The sequence below is a fragment of the Monodelphis domestica genome, chromosome 4 (assembly GCF_027887165.1).
Source record: "Monodelphis domestica isolate mMonDom1 chromosome 4, mMonDom1.pri, whole genome shotgun sequence".
Lineage (NCBI taxonomy): Eukaryota > Metazoa > Chordata > Mammalia > Didelphimorphia > Didelphidae > Monodelphis > Monodelphis domestica.
In genome coordinates, this window is record NC_077230.1 from 100,519,315 (window position 1) to 100,543,209 (window position 23,895).

The 23,895-nt window shown below is 35.8% G+C and overlaps 1 protein-coding gene across 1 annotated transcript in view; it reads left to right on the plus strand.

Annotated features, from left to right (window-relative positions):
• The first annotated feature begins 2,222 nt into the window (after positions 1–2,222).
• CLDN18 (claudin 18) overlaps positions 2,223–23,895 on the plus strand; it is a 38,160-nt gene continuing 16,487 nt past the window's right edge. Inside the window, exons 1-2 of the mRNA XM_001365303.4 lie at positions 2,223–2,737; positions 21,432–21,596. Coding sequence (XP_001365340.1) covers positions 2,518–2,737; positions 21,432–21,596 — 385 coding nt within the window. The 5' untranslated portion in view covers positions 2,223–2,517. The remainder of the gene's footprint in view (positions 2,738–21,431; positions 21,597–23,895) is intronic.

The window sequence follows — 23,895 nt, forward strand, 5'->3', positions numbered from 1 at the left end:
ATAACATTGAAATGCCCTGAGGTACAATGCTGACTTCCCAATACAGTATCACTGAGGAGTGGAGAGATTGATTGTTTTTTTAAAAAAGCAGTCTAGGGAGTGCCCTGAAATCGAGGTTTGGGGGAAGTATAGTTTAAACCTCTATAAACACTTGGATGTTAGGTACACAAAACCAAAATGAAATAATAGTCTTATAAATCATTTGATAATAGTAAGTCAAGGAGATATCAATACTGAATGAATCAATGATTCAGGCTACACTGGAGCCTTGGTCTGTTGTACTGAAACTTGTGGAAACTTGTACTGTACTTGTGGAAAAGATGCTATAATTTTCTTTGAGATTGAAAATTTTAGTTCTTTATTACACACTATAAAATTACATGAGTTGTATGTAATTTTATAGTATGCTCTAAAAAATAAATCCTCTTAAAGCCTCAAATTTCTCTCAGAAACAAGGACTCATCTGTTTAATATCAATATTTGACTTATGTTTCTATGAGGTATGGAATGCTATCACCTCCAAAGAACTAAAAATTATTGATATCAGAGGGCAATAGGAATATGCATGATGTATGTGTGCATTCTTCAACACATGAGAACATAGATATTAAGCTAGAAGAGATCATTAGAGTACTTAAGACCTGAGTTCAAATCCCAAGTTAGACACTTACCAAATCACTTAACCCCTGTTTGCCTTGGTTTCCTCACTTATAAAATGGGAGTGATAATAGCACCTACATCACAGTGTTATTGGGATCAATGAGGTTATAAATGTAATGTATTTTGCACTAAATTTGATTTAAAAAAATCTCTCTATCTTTGTTTTCATTGAATATAATTCCTTCATTTTAGAAATGAGGAAATTGAGACCAAGAGAAGTTAAATAGACTGCCCAGGATCACACAGTCAGTAAATATTTGAGGCAAGATTCATACTTGGGTCTTCTTGACTTGAAATCCAGTAATCTATTCAATGCTCTACGTAAGCACCTCTGTTGCAAAACAAATGAGGAAGGAAACCAAAGTAAAAGATAGCATCAGGAAAATGCATGATTTTTTAAATATTGGAGAGAAATTTGGCCTGGCCACAAAGTGAGAGTAACAGCTAACTAATGGACAATATTGCTGTTCTACTGGTTTCTTCATAATGTGAATAGAAAGTAAGGAAAACCTCTATCATTTGGCAAGAATCTCCAGTGGCAAATTTATGGGAGGATATAAGTCCTATAAATGAGAAAACTAAGAGAGGCAGAGGTTAAGTGACTTACCGAGAGTCACACAGTTATTAAGTTTCTAAGTTGGAAATTAAAATCAGATTTTTAAAATTCAAGTCATTATCTGCTCTGCCTCTTCATTGTCTTTATGGTCCTTTCTTATTTTAAATCTATGATCCTATGTTGAAGATTGCTTATTAATCTACTCAGTAGCATTGGAGGGAATACCTACATGAGCTAGATCATAGATATATTGTAGGATTTGGACAGTAAATAACTGTTCATCTATTCATATGTTCCACTAATTTACCTATGATTTAGTCAGCTGGTCTCTTTTCTGAAAGAACAAAAAGCCAAACCAGTCCATGACCTGAGAAGAAAATGATAACCAGTGATGCCTTCCTCCTATGAAGACCCTTTTTAATGACTCTTCCATACCCTGGGTCTTTCTAAATATCTTTATAGAAGTCTTCTCATTTTCAGTGAAATTCACTTACAGTTTGGTAGGAAGGAGGAGATATTGGAAGTCCATCAGAGAATGTTCTTCTCAGTCCTAGCTTCACCATTTATGTGATCTTGGGAAAATCCCTGGTACTTTCTTGGCCTCAGTTTCCTCATCTGTAAAATGAGGGCCATGGACTCATCAGGTCTTTTCTAGCTATAAATATGAGTCTTGATTTTTTTCTCCTTGTAAGTGATGTTACCTGCCCCTGTCTCTGCCCCTCCTCAAGATAACTGTGAGAAAACAGCTGTGAAAGCATAGTAGAGTAATTTAAAACCTCACACAACTGCAAGGCATGTTATCACCATTATAATTCTCCACTCAGGCTCTCACACAATGGGAACAATGGAAAGGAAAAGCTTATTAGTTTTCTTTCATGATTTGAAAACACTTATAATGTTCTTCCTAAACAGTAAGTACAGTCGATGATAAGGGCAATAGTGCAGGTTTAAATCGAGAAGAGGGAGGCAAGCTGCTAAGAGAATTTCATTTGAGTAAAAGTTGCTCCCGCCCTCAAACAAGCCAAGCTAGCTTCACTCAGAAGGACAAGAGCCCACTCACTCTAGCTTTTGAATAGAAGGGAAAAGAATTCCTACCTACCAAGAGTGAGACTAGACTATCTAAGGAAAACACTTTAAGCAAATACCTACAGCAGAGGGAAACCAACTGATTAGAGAGCTGCTCCCCTCCTGGGGTGGCTTGGTTAAGGAGACTCATTTTTTTCATCAGTTCCTCTGCACCCATAGACGTTACCCAGTTACATCTCCTGTGGTGAAGGGAAGAGGACGAGGAAAGAAAGACCATGTCAACGACTCTTTGCCAAATGATGGGGTTCATGCTGTCCACCCTGGGATTTGCAGGGTGCATTGCTGCCACAGGGTTAGACATGTGGAGCACCCAGGACTTATATGACAACCCAGTCACATCTGTGTTCCAGTATGAAGGGCTTTGGAGGAGCTGTGTGAAGCAGAGCTCTGGGTTAACTGAGTGCCGACCATATTACACTATTCTTGGTCTTCCAGGTAGGGATCCATTGCCCTTTACAGTAGACTGAAGCTTTAAAGTTTAGATTCTCTTTTGGAAGTTCTGTGTGAGAGTATAGGATTATTAGCAGCATGCATTTGCCTGAATTGATTTGGCAGACATAGAAGTTACCTGCAATGTTTGGGATTATATCACCTGTTTGTGACTCCCTGATAGCTCTAAGGTATCTAAATAAAATCCCTTGGGGATTTATCTTGCAGCTTTGGCAACAGAATCCAAACCTGCAACTGAGGACTAGTAAGAGATTTTGGCCCTGTGGTTTTGATGGCCATGAATTTCGTACCGTGATAATATAACCTCCAAATCATGAGCTCAAATAAAATGATGTATGAAAAACCTTTGCAAAACTTAAAGTGCCATATATGTTGGCAATTATTATTATTGTATATAAAGTGTAATAAAAGTAAATCAGCGTTTGTGAGAAATTATTTTACGTGAACAGCAAATATATATATATATATATGCATGTGTATATATCTGCAAAAATATGTGCACATATGTAGTAAAGGGATCTTTTTGGTTTAGATTAGTGGTTTCGTTGGTTTAAGAAACTCCCATGATAAAAACTACCTCCTTTGCTACAGATTAGCAAGTTTTCTGTAATTTGTAATTTTAAGAAGTTTTCTGGGATGCTAAGAGGTTAAGTAATTTTCTTGTGGCCACATAGTCAGTATGTTTCAGAGCAAGGACTTAAATACAGCTATTCCTGATTCTGAAATCAGTCCTTATCAAATACATGCTATGCTGCTTCTCCTATATAGAAATACATGCATATACATGCATGTGTGTAAACACATTCCAAAAAAAATTCCTTCTGCTCTTCTTAAAGTTATAAACATTTCAATGCTTAACATCACTTTAGACATGTAGAACTTACTAGAGACTTTTGCTGCCAATTCTAAGTATTTAAGAAAGTCATTTTTCCCCTTTCTTTCCTTTAAAGATCACTGAAAGGTTAAACTTATCCATGACTTCTAAACCTAGCACAGGTGTGAATATGGGTTTCAGCAACATAAAGTAGAGAAGGTCTATTGTTCAATGGAATAGTTCATTGTTTTGCTGAAGGGCTTGTATCTCAAAGTGCTGAATATGGTATCTTGTAAAAGGCTGAAATTATATGTATTTCAATGTTAAGAGTCTATGAGATTTAAATGTGAAAAATCATCAGGTTATTTCATCTATAGGAGAAGTGACATAAGTAGTTTGTTGTTTATTCGGGTTGATATTCAAAACCTGCTCTCATTTAGAAGTCCCATTTTATAATATGAGATGAGGAGGGCAAATCTGTGCACATGCTAAGTGAAATCTCTTACATGGTAGCACTTGAGCATGAAACCTGAGAGTATATTTGGGGGATGGGATAGTAAATAAATGAAGACTTTCTTAGTTAGAAGTAGAATAATATTAAATAATGGGAAGCAGGAACTTAGCCAAGCTGCATTCAAGACTGGATCCAAGAAAAGGGAATCAGGTCCAAAATGAAATTCAAAGGTCCAAATGAACCTAACTTTGAAGTGAAACAGACTAGTAGCAACATAGAGAAGGAAGAGAGAAGATGGGCAAGCAGACAGGGAAAAGGGCAGATGGGGGAAATAGTCAGAAGGAGGGAAGGAGGGAAGGAGGGAAGGAAGGAAGGAAGGAAGGAAGGAAGGAAGGAAGGAAGGAAGGAAGGAAGGAAGGAAGGAAGGAAGGAAGGAAGGAAGGAAGGAAGGAAGGAAGGAAGGAGGGAAGGAGGGAAGGAGGGAAGGAGGGAAGGAAAGAAGGAAGGAAGGAAGGAAGGAAGGAAGGAAGGAAGGAAGGAAGGAAGGAAGGAAGGAAGGAAGGAAGGAAGGAAGGAAGGAAGGAAGGAAGGAAGGAAGGAAGGAAGGAAGACACAAAACTATAGTCTGTAGTTCTGTAAATTATTAGGTATTCATATGAGCCATATTTTGATGGATTTGTGATTTCATCAGTGTGGCAACCTATTCTACTAATGAAGCTAGTTACCTTTTAGTGCTTTCTCAATCTCTCAATGATTGCTAAACAATTCTTGTCCATGTTTTCCCAGAAATCCTTCATAGAGTACCTAGTCAATGTCTAGAGTCTTCATCGCTCTTTATTCTCTGGAGATACCAATGAAGGATTCAAGTTCTGTATTTTCTGTTCTTGTTTCATAACTGCCTGTCTCCTTTTACAGTCATATGTATCATCAATGATGTCTTTAACACTCCTTTAATTATATTTCACATTCTTATCATCACTTATAATGTACTTGAACATGCTAACATTTACCATGCTTCTTTCCATTGGCCTTTGAGTTAATGGTAATTTTAATTCTTTTGATAATCTTGCTAAACTGCACGAATCAAATATTAACAAAAACAGACCCTTTTAACTATGTTTTAGAACAGGTACCACTATTTTTAAGGTAGATTTGTTTGGGTATTTTAGTTTTGATTTGAGGATCAGTACATTTGAAAATTGATAGAAGACATCTAAGAAAAGGCATAATTATTATCCAAGCAGCCCCTGAAGTGCTTCATAGCTCACAAAAGGTGGGAACCACTAAGAACAAAACAAAGATATTTCTCAAATATTGGGATAGAGTTCACTTTCTGATTTTTTGCTTGTGAGCCCCCAAATATATCCTTATACCCCCCAACTCAAATTATGCAACAGAAAGTATGAGTTATTTTCCCAATTACATTTTAAGTTTATTGAGATCAGAAATTGGATATGATATTTCTCATTAGCTTCATAGAAATGTCATGCCTTATGCCTATAAGATACTCAATGTTTATGCTTCAAATTTTTATTGTGTATCTGTTCACCCATGCAATATTATATTCTGATTAACTTATCCAAACAATCAGTATCATGGTTGGTAGACATTTCACAGAGGGCCTCCTGCAATAGGTGTATGTTAACCTCACCAATTTTTCCATAGGTGGGAGAAAATGGGGTTTTCTAGGCCAGGAAAAGTATATTTCAAAGAAGTTGTGAATGTTCCACTTGTCTTCCCACATTATCAAATGAGATAATATTTATAAAGCACTTATCACAGTACCTTTAAAACTGTTTATTCTCTCTCTCTCTCTCTCTCTCTCTCTCTCTCTCTCTCTCTCTCTCTCTCTCTCTCTCTGTCTCTGTCTCTCTGTCTCTCTCTCTCTATTTTTCTCTCTCTCTCTCCACCAAAAATTCTTTAAACCAAAAAAAAAAAAAAAGTGTGGCCATTCAATGAAACCAACCTCCAAAAGGGACAATCATATTGCAAAATGGGATGCCAAAATTCAATAGTCCAATTCAACAAACCTTTATTAAATACCCAGTAAGGGCTAGCTGTTGTGAGATTCTCAGAAAGAGTTTCAAACTCCCTTACAAATAAATAAATAAATATAAGGGGGGTTAAGGAAAGTGTTTCTTAATACCTGGGGGGGAGTTATGGATGACTTTGTGGTAGAGGTGGCACCTAGGCTGAGCTTTTATGGAAAATGGAGCTTCTCAAAGGCCCAGAGAGTGAATTACAAGCCTGGAAAAGGGATTACATGAACAATAATTATGAAATGGAATGTCAAGATCAAGGAACAACTAGAAGTCCACTTTGACTGAAAAAAAGTTCTTGAAGGCAAATAATGGGAAATCAGACTGGAAAAATGTTGCTAAAATCAGATGCTGGAATATCTTAAAAGCCAAGGGAAGAACTTGGAATTCATCCTAGAAGCAATAGAGAGTTACTAGTGTTTTTAATCTAGATAGTCATATATCAGAACTGTCCTAAGAAAAATTATCTTAGAAAGGATTTGGTGGAATAGTAGGGCACTGGTTACAGATTGTGGCAATGGCTATGATACAAAAACAAAAGACAACAATTGAAAATTATCTTGGCAACTGTGTGAAGGTTGGATTAAAGAGGAGAGATGGAAGCAGGGAGCTGGTGACTATATCAATAAACAAGGGAGAAGTGAGGAGAGCCCAAACTAGTATTGTGACCCTATGGGTGTAGAGAAGAGGATATATTTTAAAAGAAGTTGGGAAGGTAAAATTCACAAGAATTAGCAATTATATATACATATATATTCAATCAATAAACATTTATTTATTAAGAGCCTATTATGTGCCAGCTATTGTACTAAGTACTAAGGATACAAAAAGAAAGATAGTCCACCCTCAAGGAACTTATATGTTAATGGAAGAATACATTATACAGAGGGAAGCTAAAAAGCAGAAGAGGAAAAGACCTGATTTGGGAGTATGATGGAGAGGTCAGAAAAGCACTAAGGTAGTGTGGCCAGATGAGAAATAAATGATGGAGGAAAAGGAAAGATTCAAGAATGATTAAGCTATGTGACTGGGGACATGATGATGGCCTTAATAGAAATAGAAACATTTGTAGAATGGCTGATGTAGGAACTGAAAAAAAAATGAACATATTGAGTTTCAGAAACCTTTGGGGGACATCTAGATTTAAATGTCCAACAGGTACCTGAGAATATGGAAATGAAATTCAGAAAAGACTGGGCCAAGAGATAGCTACAGATATATAGATAAAAGTACATATATATATATATATATATATATATATATATATATATATATATATAATACACATATATGTAAGCCATCTGCACAGATATTTATTTGAACAAGTGGAAAGAAATGAATACAAATTAACCTGTGTACATATGTGTGTGTGTGTAAACCCATGAAAAGAATGTAAAAAGAGATAACAGCTTGACAAAGAAATTAAATGACGAGAGAGGGGGAGAGAGAGAGAGAGAGAGAGAGAGAGAGAGAGAGAGAGAGAGAGAGAGAGAGAGAGAGAGAGAGAGAGAGAGAGAGAGAGAGAGAGAGGGAGAGAGAGAGAGAGAGAACAGGATAGATACATAGTTACATAGATAGATACATGAACACAGAAATAGAATAAGTATTAAGTAATTAAATAAGTATTATTAAATAATAAGAACTACTGTGTTCTAGGCCATTTTGATAAGCACTGGAGAAACAACAAAAAGCAATAAATAGTTTTGCTGAGAAGGACCAAACCTTGGGGGTTGCCCAAATTTAGGAGAATGAAGAAGAGCAACAAAAAAGGTAGGAAGAGAACAAGGGAAGATCAGTGCCATGGAAGCAATGTGGGAAAATGTGTCCAGGACTGTGAGGAAAGACATATTTCAGCTTCAGGTAGACAAATAGTTTCTCATCAGTCTATCAGCTGCCTTGTTGAGAAAAGACATTTGCATTTATCAGATTGATAATCTTGGAAAGCAGTTTGAGTAGTGGGATTAGGTGCCAGATTACAAGTATATGAAAAGTGAATAGGGAGTAACAAAATGAAGACAGTGAGGGTAGACAATTCTCTTAAGGTTCTGGATAGTTGAAAGGAGAAGTTATTTAGGACAATAGATTGTTACAAACTTTTGTGCTTAAATTAGAGACCATTAAATCAAGCTACATGAGTAATATACAATTAAGACTGAGAGGCCTGTCTATTCAGAAAATAATATAGATGTTATTTAGAGAAACTAAATTTCTCTAAGCATGAAAAATGAAAGATAAAGTTATATGTTTTGATGTTCGAGAATAACTGAGGTCCCTAATAATTATACTAAATAATCTCGTGACACTGGCCTCCTTGCTGTTCCTAACACAAGAAACTTGATCTATTGATCCTGTTCATTTTCATTAGTCATGGATTAGTTCCCTCCTCATCTCTGCCTCCTGGCTTTCATGGTTTCCCTCAAGTCTGAACTAAAATTCTATCTTCTGCAAGAAGCCTTCTTTCTTCCCTCTTAATGGCATCCTCTTGAGAGTATCTCTGATTTGTCCTATATATCTCATTTGTAAAATGTTATTTCCATGTTGTCTTCCCAATTAGATAGTGAGTTCCTTGACTATTTTTACTTATATTCCTATCTCCAACTCAGAGCACAGTACCTGGCACATAATAGGAACTTAATAAATATTTTTAGATTTGACTTACCTTGTGTTTTGGCAGGCAGAAAAGGTCTACGTAAAAGAAACTGAACTGTGTCAGTGTTTTACATTGAATCCTAACCAGGGCTAGGTGGATGATGTTTTGCTGTGATGTGTCTAACAAGAGACATTTCTTCCCTGTAGTAGTTTTCCAGGACATATTCTAGATTTATAAGGTTCTCTTCTTGCTCTAAATCCCTTTATCTGTAGAGGATTTAGAAGACAGAATTACTGAATTGGGTTTTAGTGACTATAGAAAGGATCTAGAACTGAAGGCTGGACTGGGGAAGAATAAGGAGCAAATGAAATAGCCTACTGGGAATCTGACTGTGAAGAACTGAGTTACAATCTAGAAAAAGGCTAAACAAGGAAGAGTTTTCCTTAACAAAGAAACAAGAATTTGTATTCTATCTGCCCAGGCATTCTCACTGTAACAAAGTAGATTTATGCTCTAGAAACCTTGTTCAATGTGTATTATACTAAAAACAAGATAGAGGACAACAAAGCAGTGGAAGGCATTGTGATCTGTTTCACTGACAAAATCTAAAGAAAAGAAACTTTCTATTCCTTGGATTATATGTTCTGTAGGAAGTCACTAATTATGGAACATCCAAAGAGTCTCCTGTTTCAACTTTGCCTTAGACTATCTTTTCCACAAACTATTGAAAGGAAGTTTGTCCAATGGCAGTGATTTTCATAAAAGATCCCTAGATTTAGAGCTGTAAAGGGCACTAATAAAAATCAACTTCCAAATGAGACCTATAAATGAAGTTATTTAATATAAAATATTATAAGAATAAAAGCCATTGCTCAACTGATGGTCAAAGAATATGTTTAGATAGTTTTCAAAGGAAAAAAAGTTTAAGATATCCATTATATGAGAAAGTGCTCTAAATCACTAAAGATTAGAGAAATGCAAATTAAAGCAATTCCAACATTCTATAGCACACAAACTAGAGTAACAAAGTTGTCCCTAACAAAAGGATAAGTGTTAGAAGATCTATGGAAAAACAGTCACTTTAATGAACTTTTGGTTGAGTGCTAAATTGTTCCACCCCTTCTAGAAAACAATTTGATATTGTTTCCAAAAAGGTTACTAAACTCAACATGTCCTTGGCTGACCCAATAATACCACTACAAGAGCTATACCTCCCAAAGAGATCTAAGAAAGAGGAAAAGGACCCAAATGCACAAAAATATTAACAGCACTTGTTTTTTATTGGTGACAAAGGACTGAAATCTAAGGAGATTGCTCATCTATTAGGGAATGGCTAAGCAAATTATGGTATCCAGATATAATGGAAAACAATTGTGCTATTAAAAAAAAGAGAGAGAGAAATGAGATGACCTAAGAAAAACCTGAGATGACTTGTATGGAGGACCAGGAAAACAACTTTTACAGTAACAAAAACATTGTAAAGACAAAAAAACTTCGAAAGACTTTAGAAGTCAAACTCTGATCAATGTGATAAACAACTACAATTCCAGAGGACCAATGATGAAGCATGCTGCTCAACTCTTAACAGGGAATTAATAAATTCAGAATAAGATAAGTTTTGGGACATGACCAATTCAGGAGTTCATTTTACTTATAATTAACATTTGCTATAAGAGTTTTATTTTGTTTTGTTTATAATGGGTAAGATAGAGGTGATGGAGAGGAAAAAGTATATTCTGTTTATAGAATAGAAATATAGAAAATAACTATGTGATATTCAGCACTTTTAGATAATCACTAGAAAATATCATACTCATTTACATGTGAAATGATGGAGAAATGACTTTTTTAATGAATGGTTTTTATTTTCTACCTCCCTTGTCCTTCCACATGTACTAAAGAGGAGATGATAATTAATACTGAGATGGCCAGGAGATATAACATGATCAGTATATTTTCCTACTTAAAAAATGTGCAAACAGAAGTCCTAGATACTTCTCAAATCACATAAGACCAAAGTGAAAATTTTTAGCTACCCAGATATTTTTTCCCAAAATCAAATTCAACATGCTTTAAAATGTCCATTTCAAATAAGTAAATTTTAATCCCATTTTAAAATTACATAAAAAGGATTTGAAATTCATTATGTTTTTCTTTCCTTTTTCTGTCTTCTTCAGCTTATTTATTGTCCATTGCTTTTTGGTTCCTAATAATCAAACCTAGTATCATGAATCTAACCACAGAGTTATTTCCATTTTCATCTAATTGTTTTCTCATTGTTTAGACCCAACCAGTAATGATTTGGGTAGTTTTCCGCCAACCTATCACCCAGATTTACAGACAGAGAAAGAATATATAAATATTATGGACATTTTCCCCAACCAAACTTGGGGCACATGGTCTGATAAAGTATGTTCCTTTAGCAAAGTCTTATTAAGAATACTTTATTTTTCTTTAAATTGAATGGTTTTTATAAGGGGAAGAATAAATAGGGAAAGGCAGATGATGCAAAAACCATACACATTCATAAAGATCTATTTGAAAAAAAGAAATTGGCTGGTTGCCATAATTATAGTCAATGTCATGCTAAATATCGGTGTGGTATAAAGGAGTTGGATTCAAATCTCACATCTGACACTATTCAATGTGATCTTGGACAAAGTCATTTTACCTCTTTGGCCTCGCTTTTCTCATCTCTAGAATAAAAGATGTGTATTAGATATTCACTGGAGTCCCTTCAGGCTCCAGATCTATGATCCTATGAATAATTATGCAAAATAAATTGACAATTCATAGAAATTTGACAACCATCTTTCAATGTAATTGGTTTCCTTCATAAGTGTATATTCTATTTTATACATTTAAAAACATGATTCTAAAAAAGTATCTCTCAAGACTGCCAAAGGAGTCCATGGCATACCCTTGCTCTAGGCTCCTATCTGGAGCTATCTCACCAGCGCTTCAGTTTTAGTTCAACTAATCATTGGTTCTCTAACATAGTCTCTTCTCTGCCATATTAATAAACCATTCACAGGGTCGACTCTCCAATACTTTCTGAGCATGTGTTTTATTCTTTATTCCCTAATCCTGTGTTCTTTTTTAAATACTATTTTTCACCAATTGCCTATAAAAACAATTTTTAACATTCATGTAAGAAAAACAGTTTTAAGTTCTAAATTCTTTTCCTCCTTCCCTTTTCTCTCCCCTCCCAAAGATGGCAAACAATTTGAGGTAGGCTATACATGCTATGAGCATATTTAAGGCTTCTTCCCAATCCAGACTTGAAGGACAGACCTTCATTCCCTTTCAGAGGCTCACAACACATACTTTCATGTTAATAATAATTATTTTTTTCCAAGACCTCCATTGTCTTCCATGCAAACATTTTAAATATGTAGAACTCTCTAACTCCATTTCATTTGCATGTAAGTATATTCGACATTCACTTCCTCATCTACAATCCACCCTCCTTTACAAGATCTGGTATGTTACAAGAGGGAGGGAACATTTTGTCCCCATTTTTATATTTGCTTCTTTCTGCTTTGAATCCTGCCCACCCTTCAGGTCAAATAACAGGTTTTATTCATCCATGAAGAATGCTGTAATCACACCTTTGCAATACTGAATAAACATAAATAGTCATTTGATTTACCTGGTATCAACTGATAAGCACACCTCTCTTGATCAGAATAACAAATAAGAGCAGAAGTGCCTATTTTTAAAAACAGGGAAATGAAAACCTCCAAGTACTAAACTGTTCTTTTCAGGTTATGTACAGAAAGTGATTAAAATCAACTAATTATATTGTAACCCTAACATCAAGACTAGAAATAGCTGTGCTTCTGTAGTGGAAGACAGCATAGCTTTTTCTCCTGCTTTCCAAACTGCTCTACTGCCTTAATTTTGCTGACTACATAAAAAAAAACAAAAGAATTGCCAAGCAAGGTCAGATCTATGATTTCCTTCCACCCACCACCCACCCTACATTTAATCTCAATAAGACAAGGGGGCAGGCTAAACTCATGCAATGCAAGGAAGCTAGAGGTTTAAAAGCGGGAGAGTGAATATTTACTTGGACTTAGAAAAGACCCTAACTTTTCCTCTCCTTCACCATCTATAATCTAGTGACATTGGCCTCCATGTCATTCCTCAAAAAAGTCAGCTATCTCCTGATTCCAGGCATTTTCTTTTTTTAAGTGTATACTTTTTAATATTAGATTTTTTTCTGAGAACATGTAAAAACTATTTTTAACATTCTTTCTTTAAATTTTGAGTTCTAAACACTTTCTTCCTATCCCTCTTTCCCCCTCCCCATTAAAAAAGGAAAGTAGTTTGATATAGGTTAGACATGTGTAGTCATACAAAATATTTTTCAATATTAGTCATGTTTTGAAAGAAAACAGACCAAAAAAAAACCCAAATACAGAAAGATTTTTTAAAAAGTATTTTTCAATCTGCATTCACATTTCATCAGTGCTTTCTCTGGAGGAGGAAAACATTTTTCATCATATGTGCTTTGGAACTGCCTTAGATCACTGTTTTACTAGAAAAATTCAAAGTTCATACAATATTGCTATTGTTGTGTGTACTGTTCTGTTTCTGCTCACTTCACTTTGCATCAGTTCATGTAAGTCTTTCTGGATTTTTCCTGAAATCATTCTGCTCATCTTACAGTATTTCGCCACAATCTATTCAGCCATTCCCCAACTGGAGGATATCCCTTTAATTACCCCTTCTTTATCACCACAAAAAGAACTACTGTAATTAGATCTGTACATATAGGACTTTTTCCTTTTTAAAAAAATCTCTTTGGGGCACAGACCTAGTACTACTATTGCTAGGACAAAGGGTATGCATGATTTCATAGACCTTTGGGCATAGTTCCAAATTGCTCTCCAGAATGGTTGGATTAGTTCACAACTCTACCAACAGTGCTTTAATGCTCCATTTTTTTTCCTGCCAACCCTCCAATATTTTTTTTCTCTTTCTATCATATTAGCCAGTCTGATATATATGATGCAGTACTCTACAGCTGCTTTAATTTGCATTTCATTTGAGTAGAGATAACTTTTATTTATTCATTTGAAAACTGCCTGTTCAAATCTTTTGATTATTTCTTAACTGAGGAATGACTTGTATTTTTATAAATTTGACTCCATTCTCTATACATTTAAGAAATGGGAGCATTATCAGAGAAACTTACTATTAATTTTTTTATGTTTATGATTAACATATTTCCTGCATCAATTTTCCCATTTATCATTCTCTTTTTCTCCTTTCGTCTTGTCCTTCCTCAAAAGTGTTTTGCTTCTGACCACCTAACCTGCCCTCCCTTCAATCAGTATTGTCCTTGTCTTAATTCCCCTCTGCTCCAATTTCCTTTTGGGTAATATAGATTTCCATACTAATCTATGTGTGCATGTTATTCCCTTATTGAGTCATTTCCACCGAGAGTAAGGTTCAAGCTCTGTCTGCCATTCCACCCACACACACACATACATCTTCCCTTCTTTGTAAAAACTCTTTTGTACCTTTTTTTTTTAACATAAGAGTAAGACAGACATTTCTTGCTGAACTTCTAAGTTGTCTTGGGATGGAAAATTGTTTCAATTCATCCTTTTATTGGTTTTGTCACTCCAGAATTTGTTTTAAGGCATTGTTTTAAAGTCATTTGGAGGGGAATTTGGAAGAGCTAAAGAAAATTCTTGCCTATCTTTTCTCTGCCATCCTGGCTCCTATCTGACTCTAAGCATTTTCATTGGCTGTCCCCCATACTTAGAATCAATTTTTTTCCCTCATCTCTGCTCCCTGAATTTCCTGACTTCCTTCTGGGCCCAGCTAAAAAACCATCATTTTCTGGAAGATTTTCCTCCAAGTCTCCTTAATTCTTGTGCTTCCTTCTATTAATTAATTTCCAAAAGATCCTGTCTATAGTTTTTTTATACATAGTTCTTTGTTCATTGTCTCTGCCATGAGACTATAGGCTCCTTGAGAGCAGAGTATCTCTTTTGCCTTTCCTTGTATTCTCAGAGCACTATCCTGATATGTAGTAGACACTTTATAAATATTTATCCACTGATTGAAATGGATTTGAGTCACATATACCATTTTTAGCTGTGGGACTGTGGGAAAAATCATTACCTCTCTAAATGCTATAATCCTCTGATATCTCTAAACTTCAGCTCCCTTACTGGTAAAATGAATACAAAATTTTCCATACCTATCTCATCATATTGTTTTGAAGAAAACACTTTGGTAATTAAAAAAAAACAACTCATGAATGTGAATCATCAATATAATTACAACAGTCATACTATGGCAATGGAATACATGGAAAATGAACTGAATTGGGAGTCAAGATATCTGGGTTCCTTTTTATACCTGTGTGACCTTGGCAAATCATTTAATTTCTCTGAGCATCAGTTTCTTCTTCTAAAAAATGAGGAAGGTCTGATTAAATTGATTATAAGATTCCATATATTTCTAAATCTATGATCCTATGGTTGTACTCTGAAGTTTTCTTGGTAGGGACGAGAAGTACTATGGAGGAGAGTGTCATATACTGTGGTCACTATGTCATAAGATCATAGATTAGTTAATTTAATTCATTTTATTTTCTTTGTTAATCAGGAGAAATAATTTGGATTTGGTTAGTAGAAATGATATAAAAATAAAAGTATTAAAATTATTTTGGGGAAAAGAGATAATAAGGAAAAATACATGTACAAGAATCTTCATAGCTGCACTCTTTGTGGTGGCAAAAAGTTGAAAAATGAGGGGATGCCCTTCAATCAGGGAATGGCTGAACAAATTGTGGTATATGTTGGTGATGGTCTCAAAGGAATAATAAAGTAGAGGAATTCCATGTGAACTGAAACGACCTCCAGGAATTGATGCAGAGTGAGAGGAGCAGAACCAGGAGAACATTGTACACAGAGACCAATACACTGTGGCACAATCAAATGTAATGGACTTCTCCATTAGTGGCAATGCAGTGTTCCTGAACAACTTGGAGGGATCTATGAGAAAGAACACTATCCACATTCAGAGAAAAAAACCGTGGGAGTAGAAATACAGAAGAAAAACAAATGCTTGATTACATGGGTTTGATGGGATATGGTTGGGGATGTAGATTCTATTTTTTTTAAACCCTTACCTTCCATCTTGGAGTCAATACTGTGTTTTGGCTCCAAGGCAGAAGAGTGGTAAGGGCTAGGCAATGGGGATTAAGTGACTTGCTCAGGGTCACACAGCTGGGAAGTGTCTGAGGTCAAATTTGAACCCAGGACCTCCCATCTCTAGGCCTGACTCTCAATCCACTGAGCCACCCAGCTGCCCCTGGGATGTAGACTCTAAATGAACATCCTGATGCAAACACCAACAACATGGAAATAGGTTCTGATCAAGGACACATGTAATACCCAGTGGAATTGCACATAGGCTACGGAAAGGGTAGGGGTAGGGGAGGGAGGGATAGAATACGATTCTTGTAACCAAAGAACAATGTTCTAAATTATCTAAATAAAGATATAGTAGAAGAAAAAAATTATTTTGGGGGAGAACAAAAAATGGGAGCTTGTTCTTCCCAGTCCAAGCTTCAGGTTTCACTCTCTTCTTTCTTTGTTATTTTTCTGACTTCTCACTAGTAGCACCTTCTCTTCCAGAGCTCATGTCAATCTACCACAATATACCCAATGTATTTCCTACAGAACTCTACTTGTCCTGTAGCAAATATTTTCTACTTATTTCATTCCCAGGATCAGTCCCTTAGTCTTCCATTAATAAATGTGTTCTTGGTACAGCTTAAAGTGAATTAAATAAAGAGAAAAAAATCTCATTAAGAAGAGACTTCCAGAAACTTTCTTTTCTGTTTGAACTTATGAGAAAGGGGACTGAGGGAAAAGGAAATGTTTTCATTTGAAAGTCAAGACCTAAACAAATCAACATAATTTCCTGTCAAGGATAAAATACAGACTCTTCCATTTGACTTTTAAAGGTGTAATGGTTCTTGTCTTATCTTTTTGGCTTCAATCTAACTTTCTAACCTAATTTCAATCCTCTCTAGTGTCCCACACCACCACTTCTATGATTTGGCCAGAATGGTTGATAAATTTATTCCAGTACATGATAATCTGTCTATCTCAGTGACTTTCACAAACTCCCCCACATGCTTGAAATACTCTCCTTCCTTGCCTCCACTTTCAGGAATTATTACCTCTCTTGAGCTTTGAAGTTCCACCTGCCATCCAAAACCATTGCTAACATTCCCTTTGTTACCACCATGCTCTGGTTGTACTGCTCTCTCAACTTCCTCAAAGTTATTTTGTATTTTTTTTTCTGTTTTCTAATCTGTGTACATGTTTCTTCCCCTAAAAGATTGTAAAACCCTTAAGGACAGGTAAGGACTCTCGTATTTGTATTCCAAGGACCTAACATAGACAAATATAGTAGAAATAAAACACATGTGTTGATTTGAATTGCAATTTGTGGCATACTACTTCTGGGAGATTTTCTACTTACAGTTCTAGTATTTAACTGCTTATAAAACAAAATGTTCAGCTCAGCAGCAAGAACTAGAAAGAGAAATCCCATTCAAAATCACCTTAGACAAAATAAAATACCTAGGAATCTATCTCCCAAGACAAACACAGGAACTATACGAACACGACTACAAAACACTCTCCACACAACTAAAACTAGACTTGAACAAATGGAAAAACATTAACTGCTCATGGATAGGACGAGCCAATATAATAAAAATGACCATCCTACCCAAACTTATTTATCTATTTAGTGCTATACCCATTGAACTACCAAAATACTTCTTCACTGATTTAGAAAAAACCATAACAAAGTTCATTTGGAAGAACAAAAGATCAAGGATATCCAGGGAAATAATGAAAAAAAACACATATGATGGGAGCCTTGCAGTCCCTGACCTAAAACTACATTACAAAGCAGCAGTCATCAAAACAATTTGGTACTGGCTAAGAAACAGAAAGGAAGATCAGTGGAATAGACTGGGGGAAAGTGACCTCAGCAAGACAGTATATGACAAACCCAAAGATCCCAGCTTTTGGGACAAAAATCCACTATTCGATAAAAACTGCTGGGAAAATTGGAAGACAGTGTGGGAGAGACTAGGAATAAATCAACACCTCACACCCTACACCAAGATAAATTCAAAATGGGTGAGTGACTTAAACATAAAGAAGGAAACCATAAGTAAATTGGGTAAACACAGAATAGTATACATGTCAGACCTTTGGGAGGGGAAAGGCTTTAAAACCAAGCAAGATATAGAAAGAATCACAAAATGTAAAATAAATAATTTTGACTACATCAAACTAAAAAGCTTTTGTACAAACAAAACCAATATAACTAAAATCAGAAGGGAAACAACAAATTGGGAAAAAATCTTCATAGAAACCTCTGACAAAGGTTTAATTACTCAAATTTATAAAGAGCTAAATCAATTGTACAAAAAATCAAGCCATTCTCCAATTGATAAATGGGCAAGGGACATGGATAGGCAGTTCTCAGATAAAGAAATCAAAACTATTAATAAGCACATGAAGAAGTGTTCTAAATCTCTTATAATCAGAGAGATGCAAATCAAAACAACTCTGAGGTATTACCTCACACCTAGCAGATTGGCTAACATGATAGCAAAGGAAAGTAATGAATGCTGGAGGGGATGTGGGAAAGTAGGGACATTAATTCATTGCTGGTGGAGCTGTGAACTGATCCAGCCATTCTGGAGGGCAATTTGGAACTATGCCCAAAGGGCGACAAAAGAATATCTACCCTTTGACCCAACCATAGCACTGCTGGGTCTGTACCCCAAAGAGATAATGGACAAAAAGACTTGTACAAAAATATTCATAGCTGCGCTCTTTGTGGTGGCCCAAAACTGGAAAACGAGGGGATGCCCATCAATTGGGGAATGGCTGAACAAACTGTGGTATATGTTGGTGATGGAATACTATTGTGCTAAAAGGAATAATAAAGTGGAGGAATTCCATGGAGACTGGAACAACCTCCAGGAAGTGATGCAGAGCGAGAGGAGCAGAACCAGGAGAACATTGTACACAGAGACAAACACACTGTGGTATCATCGAACGTAATGGACTTCTCCATTAGTGGTGGTGTAATGTCCCTGAACAACTTGCAGGGACCCAGGAGAAAAAAACACCATTCATAAGCAAAGGATAAACTATGGGAGTGGAAACACCGAGAAAAAGCAACTGCCTGAATACAGAGGTTGAGGGGACATGACAGAGGATAGACTCTAAATGAACACTCTAATGCAAATACTATCAACAAAGCAATGGGTTCAAATCAAGAAAACATCTAATGCCCAGTGGACTTACGCGTCGGCTATGGGGGGTGGGGGGGAGGAAAAGAAAATGATCTATGTCTTTAACGAATAATGCTTGGAAATGATCAAATAAAATATATTAAAAAAATAAATAAAACAAAATGTTCTTTTACATTTTACTAATTTAAACTTGCCTTCTCCTTGATCAATATGAATTAGTATAGTTTTGTAATGCCTTCCACTTAAACTGAATTTTGTTCTAAATATATGAAAAGGGGCAGCTTGGTGACTCAGTAGATAGAGAGCTAGGCCTGGAGATGGAAGTCCTGGGTTCAAATCTGCCACAGGTGTTTCCTAGTTATGTGGCCTTGATCAAGTCACTTAACCTCATTTGCCTAGCCCTCACCTCTCTTCAGCCTTGAAACCAATACTTAGTATCAATTCTAAGATAGAAGGTAAGAGTTTAAAATAAAATAAATATACTGAGGGTATTTTGTCACAAAGAATAACTGTGGGTAAAATTTTCTATTGTGAATAAATTGGTTTCTAATTTCTCAATAAGCCCAAATCTTCATTTTCCCCCCTTGTCATTGTTACCATTATTATCATGTAAAGTGTTTTTCTAAAGTGGGGCACTGCCATAATAGGCTCTTGTCTGTATTACTAAGAGTAGTTGGCAATTGGTTATAAGGTCATAATCTTAGAGCTATAAGGGAGTTTGGAAGTCATCTAATCCAACCCTCTCATTTTATAGATGAGGAAACTGACTAGTGGCTAGGCCAAGGTCATAGAGCTAGTAAGCATCTGGTTTTATCTTATTGTGTCATGGATTCATTAGCTTCTATTTGCCCAATCCTAATTTTAGGGAATTATTTTCTTCCATGAGTCTTTCCTTTTTCATTTGGCCAATCCTGCCCAAGTGTTCTTTTCTTCAGTAGTTTTTTTTTTTTCAACTTAGTCCTTTCCAGGCTTTGGGAAGTTTCTTTCTTCACTGTATTTTTCCCTCTATTTCCTTTTGGCCCACTCTAATTTGGGGAGAGTTGATTTCTTCAGTGAATTCTTTCACAGCTATTAGTCTTTCTATCAATTCTCTTTTTATTTGATTTTTCTAAAATTTCTTTTCAAGTTCTTTTGGGGCCTGACATCCTTTCTCATTTTCCTTTGAGTCTTCATATTTTTCCTTTGGGGCATTATTGTCTTCATCAGAGTTCATATTTCGATCTTTCTTATCATTAAAGTAACTTTCTAAGGTCAAATTTTTTCTTTACCTTTGCTCATTTTCCTGGAGTCCCCCCTACCCTTACCTTAACTATCTGCCTTTGTTTCCCACAGTGTGTCTGCCTGGGGGTAGTCCTCTTGGAGGAAGCTTGCAACTGTTTTGTCAAGCTACATTCTACTCCCTATGCTTCTAGTTGCCTCATGAACTGGACTGGTCCCTGCTCTGTTGCTTTGTTACCTGCAACTGTGTGGTAGTGCATTGGTCTTGTATATGCTCTGCCTTTCCTACTCCTACCAAGTGGCTTAAACTGAGTTGGTCCCCCTCTCAGCTGCTCCATTCCCTCAGGTCGCATAGAAGTATATTGTGCTGGTCTGAGATTTGCCAGTTCCCATTCGCTGTTCTCCCTTGTCTAATCTCTCTTCTTGACATGTTTTCCTCATGCTTTCCTTTGTTTTGAGGTGATTTATTTTCTTTTATATGTGTGTAGAGTTTGAGAGAGCAGAGCTTTACTCTGCCATCTTATCTCCCATCATGCAACTCCACTAGTAAGTATCTGAGAAAGCATCTTCCAGCTACTAAGCCCAGTACCCTCCCTGCTGCATCATTTGATGGCATGAAGCACTTTACTTCCTACTTTTGTCTATAGTCTTCCTAAATACTAATTCTTATGTCAGTATATTAACACCTGAAGGATCAAGGATCTGCAATTTTGTTGATGAGGGATCTCATGCTACCAATAAGATCATAGCTATATAGCAAACTGCCTGGCTATTTGCCTTACTGTAGTAAGAGTTAAAGTGACTTACCCAAAGTCACATAGCCAATACGTCCAGGGTCAATTCTTCCTGATACTGAGGATGTTTCACTATCCACTATGACACATCAGTTCTCTGGGTATATGAATATTCATTTTTATTCTAGAAATTTTAAAATAAGCAAACCTATAATTTATTATATTCTTTCTAGTGCAACATGGTGGGAAAAACACTAAAGTCAGGAAAACCGGACTCAAATTCTGGCTCTGTTGTATGTTAGCTGCATAACCATGAGCAAACCTTTTACTTTGTTGAGACTCCTTTTTTTTATCTGTAAAATGGATATAACAGTACTTGCACTACCTTCCTCATATAGTTTTTGTAAAAAAAAAGTACTTTGTAACTTTAAGGCATAATATAAACTTGAGTTGTAGTTATGTGAATTTTCTTAAATTTTAATCAATAGTTTAAACTGATTTTTTTAAAGCTATGTTGCAAGCTGTGAGAGCCCTAATGATTGTAGGCATTGTCCTGGGTGCCATTGGTCTTCTAGTATCCATCTTTGCACTGAAATGTATTCGGATTGGCAACATGGATGACTCTGCCAAGGCCAAAATGACTCTGACCTCTGGAATCATGTTCATTGTGTCAGGTAAGTTCCAATTCAATCTAATAAACATTGATTAAGTGAAAAGCTCTGTATTCAATATTGAGAAAGGACAAAAATGTATCCAACCAGAATCTTACATGCTCAACTTAAGGTATTCATAGTAAAATTATTATATATTCTTCCATGATGATCAAAAGGCAAAAATAAAATAAGTTCAAGAGAGTGTGAGAAATGATCATAAATTACCATAAGAAAACATGCTCTAACTAGATCTATTCAGTTATGCAGTATGCAGCAGAAAGTGAGCTCCTTGTCCCCAAAAATAGGAACACTATAATTCAAATACAGGTCATCTTCTTACAAAACCAGCCCACATTCAAACAGAGGATGGATAACCATAGAGAGAAGTTTTGAGGGGAAACCCGAGGAGTCTCAGAAGTTGGATAAAATGAATTCTATGGTGTTTTCCAGTTTTAAGCCTCTGTAATTGTTTGATATAGATTGAATTCAAGTCCTGAAACCTAGATATATCATAAAATCAGAGCCAATAAACCAGCACCATTTTATGATTCATGACAGTTCTGACAGACTACAGTATTATAAATTTAAATCAGATCATAGTCATCATCTAGCTCAACACCTTATTTTATAGATAAGAAACTGCAGCCTAGAAAGATTAAGTTACTTACCCAGAGTCAAAGAGTTAGTAATTCTCTGAAGCAAGATCTGAACCTATTTAACTAATTAAAGACCTACCACTATACCACTACATCATACAACACTGTCTCTCAGTGTTAAATTTTTGCTCCTGCAAATTTTCCCTCATTACCAATACCCTTTTGAAATAACCTCTCCTTGAGCCCCAACAGATATGAAGGTAGCAGTAGATCTAAGTCTGAGAATACATAAAATCAAAACATAGTTTCTGGTGTGATAACAATGGTTTAGAGAGCATAATTATTTTTCAAAATTCTTACTTAACACTCATCTATGGAGGAAATCCTGCATTCCTGAGGGGTTGTAGCTTTGGAACAAAAGTCCCGCTGACTATGACCAACCTGGAAAGATTTGGTTTTGAAAAGAGAATGGTTCTGGCAATAGATTGTATTTGCTGCTTAAGGACAAGTCTAGCTAACTATGGTCCTAATACTGTATGTTAACTGAGAACCAAATGGGTTAATATGATCAAACCAAATGATGCTGATGGGAACATGGAGAAACAGACCTAATATTATACTGCAAGAGCAATTATGAGGGTTTTTTTTAGAAAACAAGATGGAAATATATATTAAGAGTTGTTAAGCTAATCATGCTCATTGACTTAGGGATCCCATTGCTAGGATTAAGTCCTAAGGACATTGTTGAGAGGGTAGAAAGCTGTATATATATGAAAATATTCATGGAAGCTTTGTTTGTAATGACAAAGTAACTGGAAATAACAGAAATGCCATGGTTGGTAGAAATGGCTGAATAGATTGTGATTTTGTAATGTAATGGACTATATTATGTTATTAGAAATCACAAATATTAGAGAAATAAAAAATAAGGGAAATATGTGAAGAGATGAAAAAAGAAGAAAAGAGAACAAGAATAATACATACTATGATTACATTTAAAAAGAATAGCCACAAAATTGAGAGAAAAAAGTACTAAAACAAATCCAAAGGGAACTCAAAAGCAAAGGATGATTATATTAGCACACAAATTTAATTTGCATATTTTAATCAAGTCCTAAACAGTGCAGAGTTTGTAGTTTTGCACTTAATTTTTATGCATTTGTTTATTTAAAATTTTTTGGTGGTGGTGGTGATGGTGGTGGTGGTGGTGGTGGTGGTGGTGGTGGTGGTAGTGGTGGTGGTGGTGGTGGTGGTGGTGGTGGTGGTGGTGGTGGTGGTGGTGGTGGTAAGTATATAATTTGAAAAAAAAATTTAATTCAAACAGGGCATTTTGGGACTAAATCTAGCTAATTGAATTTTAATACCTACCAGCTTTGGAGACTTAAGTACTCAATACTCTAGATAACTCAAGACTACCTTTGGCAGAATAATTGCCAATTTGCAACAGTAGAGGGAACTTCTTCACTGGGAATAAAACACACGTGTGTGTGTGCACACACACACACACCAGTAACACCACACACCTGTTTCATATTTATTATCAACATTTCACTTCTTTCCTACATCTACCTCTAAAGACTCATGATCTGAGATTTGGGAAATTACCACCTAATTTAGGGCTCCTACTTCTACCTCAAGGAAATATCAAAAGAGAGCTATGCTTAAAAATGAACACATAAATCCCTATACTTTCCATTTCAAATTGATAACAGAAGGTCCTTGGA